This window comes from Bidens hawaiensis, unplaced genomic scaffold, assembly GCF_021521415.1.
Source record: "Bidens hawaiensis isolate Kalapana, Puna unplaced genomic scaffold, B.hawaiensis_p1.1 tig00000369_1, whole genome shotgun sequence".
Taxonomy (NCBI): Eukaryota; Viridiplantae; Streptophyta; class Magnoliopsida; order Asterales; family Asteraceae; genus Bidens; species Bidens hawaiensis.
In genome coordinates this window covers 4,438,409-4,447,381 of record NW_027491028.1, presented here as the reverse complement: position 1 = coordinate 4,447,381, position 8,973 = coordinate 4,438,409, and the positions used below count along the sequence as shown (strand labels likewise).

The following is an 8,973-nucleotide window of genomic DNA, read 5'->3' as shown; positions in this document are numbered from 1 at the left end:
GACACCTCTAGTTATGATCATTTATCTTTACGACTTTTATAGTCGATTCTTGTTTTCAAGACCATTGTGTACCATTTCAGGTTAGTTATAACTAGCAAAAAAAACAGCCGCTTTGCGGCATCGTGGACACGCGAATTTGTTCGGTATCTGTTGAGCTTGTTACGACACCAACACTAAATCTAAAAAATCATTAGTAAACATCCATAACAGTAATGACACTCACATAACTTATGATGCATAAAAGTAACACCTGCACAACGTTATATGGTCAGTGAATCCTATGTGTTGCAACAGAAAGCCGACACAAATTCAGTGGTATTGGTTAGGTTCGTTAGGTAAAAACTAAATAGCAAAAAATCGATTAGGTTCGTTGCGTAAAAAGTTTACATAACAATAAAAAGACAAAACTATAAACAAAACAAAAATTCATGTTGTGGCCGAATAATAACATGACACGTGGCATGGAAAGTTTTAGATGCACCGACCATGTCTTTTAATTATATTCTACGTATAATTACAATAAATTTATGATTTAACTTATAAAATTACGTCAAACTATAAAAAAATTATTTTGTTCTTTAAATTGAAGCGATAATATTTTTATTATATACCCAATCATAAAAACAAGTGAGGTTTTTTGTGAACTACATAGACCGTTCAATAAAAATAATGAGAAAGAAACTGTTATTCTAGAAAGTTCAATATCTGTAAAGTTAAAGTTGCTTGCATTAAACAATGTAGTGCATTACGTAATAGTTGAACCTGCTTGTATCGTGTGCACATATGGTTGTACATTTTATGAATAGTATAAGTTTGTGAGTGAGATGAAGTTTGCATTTAGTATATATATATATATATATATATATATATATGGGAGGGTTATCCTAAAAATAAGTAGTTTCTTAAGAAAACTAAGAATAAATCATATCCATTGGATCATACCAATCAATGGTTGAGATTTAAAATTACCAAAAACCGACATAGTTTCCTAGAATTATTCTTTCACTATAGGTTTTAATGCCAAATGTCAAAATTTTATTGGTTCTTACCATTTTTAGTAAACAACTTCTTTTTATTTGAACCCTTTTCTATATATATATATATATATATATATATATATATATAGGGGGTTATCCTAAAACAAGTAGTTTCCTAGGAAGACTAGGAATAAATCATAGTAATTGGATCATGTTAATCTATGGTTGAGATTTAAAATTACCAATAACCGACATAGTTTCCTAGAATTGTTCTTTCACCATCATTTGTAACGCCACATGTCAAAATTTTGTTGGTTCTTACCATTCTTAGGAAACTCCTTATTTTTATTTGAACCATTTTCTATATATATGTATATATAATATATAAACGAAAACCCAAAAATCCTATGTGTCGCGATGTGGTCGCTCCCCTATTTTTTGGAGTCACCAGATTTGCTTTATTTTTAAATGGAGGCTTCTCATGCATTTGACCCGAATTCACGGGTATGGGTCTTATCAAACACATATATTTCTTAAACGGGTTATAACATCTCATTAAATTAAAACTAATCTTACCAAATATTTGATATAATAATCCTATAAAGTAGGGATATACTAACAAATAATATCTGATTTATTTAAAAAAGATATATATTATTTATAATTAAAAAACTAATTTGTAGTAAAAAAATAAAACAGGTCTTTGGTCTCATCAAACTCATATAGCTTTTAAACCGGGTTATAACATCTCATTTATTTGTGAAACAATTTATCATCAAACCATAAGTATATTATTGACTTTCATACAATAAAAAAATTTCAAAAAATAAATAAATATTAAAAACAAATAATATAAAACAACCCCGTAATACAGGGGATAAAAACTAGTATATATATAATGATACCAATACCATGATGATGGGGATATGGTAGAAAATTTTATTTCCATGTACATAGTTAATTTTGTTATTTAAATGGCCTTTCATTTTATTTTAAATATATATAAACGAATTCTTAAAAGCTTTCTATTTGTTTCTTACATTCTCTAAAGCCACTTGTTTGTTTTATTTGTAAATGAAAGTTTCTCATGCATTTGACCCAAATTCACAGATATGAGTTTCACCAAACCCATATAACCCTTAAATGGATTATAACATCTCACTGTATTAAAAATTAATTTTACCAAATATTTGATATGAAAATCCTATTATATAGGGGTACACTAAAAATTAATATCCGATTAAAAAAATATTATTTATAATTGAGAAAATTTTATAGTAAAAAAAATAAGCGGGTCATGAGTCTCATCAAACTTATATAACTTTTAAACCGAGTTATAACATCTCATTTATTTGTGAAACTCTTTCACCATCAAATCCTAAATATATTATCAACTTTCTTATAATAAATAAAATTAAAATTCCAAACAAATATATAAATATTGGAAATGAGACAAAAACTAGTTGTATATATAAAGTTTGTATATATAATAACTTGTACCAAAGGGGAAAGTTCTTTTTCATGTATCGTTATTCTGTTTTTGTTTTTTTACATTTTTACGCTCATTTTACACTTACGGTAGGTCTTGGTCCCAACTTTTCAGAAGTTACAAATGGTTTCCTAACTGTTCACTCAGTTGCAACACGTAAGCTAACTCTATTTACTAGATCAGTTAACACATGTTGGCTGCTGGCTAACATTCAGTTAGGTCTTCCATAACATAAACATTTCACTGAATTTGTATGTTAATCAACACAATAATTAACATGGCTAATAAAAAGCATGTACTTGTTGCAATGATTGTTTTCTTTTTTTTAATTTGAAGAGGAATAAAAGAAAAGCAAACAAGATCCTTCCTTTAAGCCAAAGAATCACCAGAGCCACATTCTTGCTTCCCTTCAAACCAAAACCCAAGTTGGTTGCAACTTACAACAGCTGTATCCACATGTTAATCCCCCATTCACAAGCATTAGAATATACAATGTGCTTTGATTTGCAAAGCAACAAGATATTTAAAAAATGAGCAATTGCAACATAGTTGTTTAAAAAATATTTGCATTTATTTTGCTACAAAAGAATCAAAGAACTCCCTTCAAGAAGGAAGCAGCCGAATATGTGATTTTACATCGCACCAGAGTTAAACAACAATTAATAACAAGATGTACATAGAAGGAAACTGCTAAAATGATGACTACTTACCTTAATATTTGCAGAAAATGAGAAAGGAAGTTAATCGAAAAGTATACTTTCGTTTCATCTAAAAAGTGGTCAATATGCTGTTGCTTCCGTGTGTTGTTAGAACTTAGAAACTATGTTTGCATCCAAGTTAGAAAAGTGAATCTCTAAGAAATTAGTATTCAAAACGACGTGGTGTTGTCCAACCCTATTACCGAAGGGCCTTTAATTTTAAGTCGTTTCGGACCATTTTCTAGAGGCATCGGTTCGTGGTTCAAATCATAATCCAGGTGTTTGCTCACAACTTCTTCATTTCCCATTATTTTGTACTTTATTGAGATGTGAGTGACGGCTCCTTTACTTGAGGCACTTTCTTTTGCTTCGGTAGAGTGAATGGAACACTCAGATGCTGAATCATGCTGAGAGTATCCCTCTGGTTGTACTTTCTTCAATCTTTTTAGCCCCTGTGAATACAAATGTTAATCAATAGTCAGAAAGTTGACCCGTTTACTTATGATAGGGTCAACTCAGGTCAAAAGGTTTGAAAGTCGCTAGAGCAGACTATAATATTTTATATCTAATTATTCATTTAAATTTTTGGACAGTGTTTCGGGTTAACCTGACCCAAACAGAACATAAAGCTTGTTTTGACCATTGCCTTTACAAGACTATTAGCACCTATCTTTTGAAATTAGAAGGGATACTCAAAAAAGCTCGTGGCTCCCTCGAAACCGGCTCGTTCATGAAAGAGCCAAGCTGGCTCAGTTTGTAAACGAGCCAAGCTCGAGCCAAGGTAAGCTTGCTCATTAGCTCGTTCAAGTTTAGCCCAATTTTAATGTTTATAAGTTTCGTTCAAGTTTAGCCCAATTTTTTTTTTTTTTGCTTCATACACATGTTCTTAGAGCCGAGGGTCTCTCTGGAAGCCACCTCTTTATTCCTTTGGATAGAGGTACGGTGTGCCTACATCCCACCCTCCCCAGACCCTACCTATAGCTCTGCTGTCGGTGGGATTTTACTGGGTATGATTGATTGATTGATAAGTTATAAGTAACCCAATTTCATTTATATGAAAGTGCACATAATATGGTCCATGAGCCCGCTAGACTCTAGAGACAACTCTAATATTAATTTAAATACCAATTTCTACTTAAATATTAAATAAAAGTTTAGAAACCCGTGTAGTATTTATTATACAGGTTGAATAGATGAAGTATTACATACTTAGTAATGAAGATTTACAAGTTATAAAATGATACTTTGAGATAAGATATGACTGAAATTATGTAAGTTACTAACCAATAACTTAGTAAATTTGAAATCAAATATTTCACATAAGTTACTACATTTAATATTTTATATTTTATTACCATATATACATATAAATACGAAAGAGTGAAATAAGAGAAGTGGGAAAAACAAATCTGGGCTCAGGAAAATTGTGACACGTGGTGTAACCATTTACTTATTGATTAGGCGTTAATTTAATTTAAACGAGCTGGCTTGAGTTTTTTACAAGCCAGGCTTGATCTCAACTTCAGCTCGTTAAGAATAAACAAGCCATGCAGCACCGGGCTGGCTAACTCGACCAAGCCCCCGGCTCGGCTCGGCTCGTTCGTTAAGTAGCCCTAGAAATTACTAAGAGAAATCCTTTTCAGAACAATTAAATAATAGCAATATAAACAATAGAAAACATTGAGAATGCCATGAACAAAAAAAAATCATTACCTGATTTTCAAACCCTGGAGGCGCAGAATCATGATTATTAATGTGCTCTGACTTTGAAGACGAACGGCGTTTGACCCTAAATGTTTCCGAGTCAGAATCGTCACTTTCTTGATACATATTTTTAACATCCACGGAAAAACCATTATCACCATGAACATGGTTAACTAAAGATAAACTTTCTGATGAATAACCGACATCGGAAGTGTTCAAGACATCAGTACCACATGACTCATACTTATTCAAATCAGGTGCAAAACCAATTTTGCAATATGGATCATATACTTCGTGTTCAGTTAGTGGATACAGTTTAGATAGTAGAATCATGTCAGTAGCAGTTTCAGATAGCTGTTGAGCCTCATTCACAATATCTTTTTCCTGCTCAAACATTCTGGCTACAGCCTCCATGTCTAATATATTATCCCTTACAGAGATTGTAAATTTGTCTCCACAAGGTAAATTAAGTAACTTAAACTCTGAAACCAAAAATTGAGCAATATCATAATTAGAAATAACAGTTAAGAAAAGTACCAAAAAGTCAAATGTGACGGGTTAACAGACCATGGCGAAGGCACACAGGATGTAGATAGCAGTTGCAGTTAATATGCGCCACATAACAGTCGCGCTTACAAACACTGCAAAAAATGGTTCCATGAGAATGTGTGGAAGCACCCATGTATTCGCCTGATTTCATTAGACACCAACGAATCCGATGCTGGAAACGAATTAAGTTCACAAATGCCGCTTTAATATTTCTGTGAGATATCATATCTTCAGAAAATTGATCTTCAAGCTCCATATTTGAATGAAGAATCAGGGATTCTTTACACAAAAGTTCCTCATGAGGCAGCAGAGGTGTCCGGTTTAGAAGTGCATATCGATGACTAGCTATTGATCCCAATAAGAACCAATCACCAATTGCAAAATTTACAGCCTCACTGCAATTAAAACCTAAGGTATACATATAGTCATATATTACAAGTATTAGAACCCGAACCAGAAAATACAAGAATTCTTTAAATTGGAATTACGGAAATTATTATACCGTGACTAAATCCTGCATGATATGCTCGAGGGAAGGTTACCACAAACTCCCCAGGCTTTTGAACAGCTTTATAAACTGGGACACCGTGTTGTGATAGAATATTTGGAGGAAATAAGGTTGTTTTTCCCAAAAGAACATCAAATGCACCATCTTCCCCATCGGTCGATAAAATGTCATGAGTGTACACTTTTTGTCTAACCACCTTTTCAAAATCCAGAACAGCGTGGCCAGGTACACCGTACCATGTTTTTGCAGCTCCACAATGATGATAATTCATGCTACAAAGATATAACAACATGAGAACTATACAACATGAGGATCTTATATAATAAAATAAGTACCTATACAAATAATGGTCTTCTACATGCCAGGCAAACATGCTAAAAAGCATCCCAATGTAAAGCATAGGCTCAGTAACTCCCTGTAAACGTACAAATAATAATTAAAAATTGGATATAAATGATACAGAACTAAAGAAGAGAGGACTATTTGATATTGTGAATACCGGAATAGTTGTTTCAAGCAAACGTAGAGTAGAACGGGACAGTCTTGAAACTTTCTGAATTCAAAAATCAGAACAAAACCAAGAGGTCGATTAATAAACATGCATAGAGTAAGAAACATGCAACAAGAAGTAAAATGTCTAAAACAAAATTAAAACCTTTAAATTCCATTTGCTACTTGCAAGTTGATCAGTTGGAGAAGATGAAAAGGCACTGCCATCAACATCACATGCATATTCAACACTTTCTGTTTTTCCACAAGCTATTTCATGCCAGAATTCTTTTTCAACATATGTGGCAGGAAGACATCCAGAACTATTATATCTACGAGCAAAAACCTTGTTCGCCATTTTCTCATAATCACGGAATGTATAATTTCTGATGAATAAAAACCATTTTACTCAAAGTCTCAAAACTGAATGTCACATACTTAGAAAATTATATCAGATTACATATGGGAATCAACCTTCCACTCATGAAGAATGTGACTTTATCATCAGTATTCCACTCAGCAAGACGAAGCGGTTGCACTCTTGTAGTAAACTTAAAACCAACTTTCTCTCTCGTCAAAACTATTCCAGCTGGAACTGAAGCACTTAAAGGGGATACAATCTTGCATATACCTGAAAATACAAAGATTCAAGAGGAAAATATTATATATGAAATTATGCATTAATCTTCATCAAAGTTTTAAAGTAGTATTACCAAATCTTGAAGCTTCTGGAGCTATCTTTTGCAGATAAATCAAAGGATCCTCAAACTCATCTTTACTTGGAAAGTAAACAGGGCACTCCGGAATTTTATCCGTCCAATCAAGATCATTCAAGTCAAACTTTTCAACCTTTGACTTCGATAAATTGCTGGATAATCCATCACCAGAAGATGCAGAACCTCTCAGCGCATCTCCTCCGCTTCGATTCATTCGGTTAGATACAAATGTAGCATCACTCACAGGGCCCGATCCCATCCGTTGAAGCCTCTTAGGCTTCAAATAAGTTAACGTGTCCTCTCTTGAGGAACAAACCCTTCCTTCCACCTGTCAATTCCATAATGTAAGTCTAGAGTTTCTTAATGATGACCGATATTCAGTTATTATGCAAACTAACACACATATGTCACTGTGGCAGTTTTAATTGGCAAAATCCACCAAGATTTTGTGCATAACAAAGTTATAATAACTAGTAATCACTTGATACAAAGTCAAGACAGAGAAAGTGTCCTCTATAAACCAGTTTCCCGTACATAAAGCTGTTATGACTGTGCACTTAAAGTTTTGAATTGACTGTCCACATGTACACACTATATAACTAAATTTTAGTAAAACTGACTTCCATAACTTCAAACACACATAGTCAACCAGCTATGAACAGTTAAACCAACTAACTCCTAACAAATACTGTTTACCAAACGCAAGTGAACAAAAATAATAATATTATTATCATCGGATATTAGGTCAATAAAATGTAAACTAAACAGATAATTTCAATTGAATCAACGATGACGTAATCATACCATATCATTCTCGCCGGAAGCCTCCGTCTTGTCTGAGCAAAAGTCAACTGGAAATCACAATCTGGTAATGTATCTCCGCCACATTACCTCGAAACGCAGAGATCGGACAATTTGTAGGTCAGAAGGCAACGCAATGATAACACTGGTTCAGTCCGTATGTATGAATAATAATGATTGCTGACGTCACAGATTAATATCCGGAATGGATTACCGGAGTTAGTTATAACCGGAAAATAAGCGGTAGAGAGAGAAAGAGGAACAGTGAAAAGAGTATGGAGTCAGGAAACGGAAAAAGAAGACAGAGAGGATAATTTATAATTTTATATCTATCGTTTATTATTATTATTACTATTATTGTATTTTATTTATTTTTGTCATAATTGTAACTTGTAACTACTTTATTTATTTATAAAATGAAAATAGTTTTAATAATAATAAAATAGTAGTGAAATAATGAAGGAAAGTGGTGGTTGGTTGGTTCAACCAAACGCACCCTTTATTGCCGCCTCCAAACGCGCCCTTTTCCTGCATCTAATTTTCTTTGGGGTCTGCTATAGATACACCACTTAAGCGCATTTGACACTATTCTCTCATTTAATCATAGGCTTCATACGCAACGTATGCTGACATACACAGCGTATGGAATAATAACTTAAGTTAGTCAAATCAAGGAAGACATACGATCATACGGAAAACCATACGAGTCATATACTATAGAAACTATACGAGCCATATTCTTTTGTATACAGTTCGTATTATATGGAAGACGAGACGTATAAGATTTCATACGAAGCATGTAAATATAACATAACCATATGAACCATATAAGAAAGAATACAAATCATATGCATGTAGGTTTTTGAAAAATCATGAAAAGTAATCTATACGAAGTGTGTAAGAAATAATACGAAACGTATGACGAAGAATCTTTAAAATTGTACAATTACTTTTGCAGAAAGCGTGAAATGTGTTTCAACATTTAATCCATCAATCTATCATGATATACGAACATTGCATACTTGCAATCAATTCTTTGACC

At 33.0% G+C, this 8,973-nt stretch overlaps 1 protein-coding gene across 1 annotated transcript; it reads right to left on the bottom strand.

Moving 5' to 3' along the window:
• Positions 1-2,678: 2,678 nt before the first annotated feature.
• LOC143623836 (lysine-specific demethylase JMJ13-like) lies at positions 2,679-8,032 on the bottom strand. The gene is made up of 10 exons (XM_077094654.1): positions 7,935-8,032; positions 7,128-7,458; positions 6,889-7,045; positions 6,581-6,800; positions 6,425-6,478; positions 5,920-6,340; positions 5,436-5,825; positions 4,878-5,350; positions 3,110-3,616; positions 2,679-3,063 (listed from the first exon to the last, which is right to left on the bottom strand). Exons 1-9 carry the CDS (start codon positions 7,935-7,937, stop codon positions 3,335-3,337), a joined length of 2,331 nt encoding a protein of 776 aa, XP_076950769.1. The 5' UTR covers positions 7,938-8,032; the 3' UTR covers positions 2,679-3,063; positions 3,110-3,334.
• Positions 8,033-8,973: the final 941 nt, after the last annotated feature.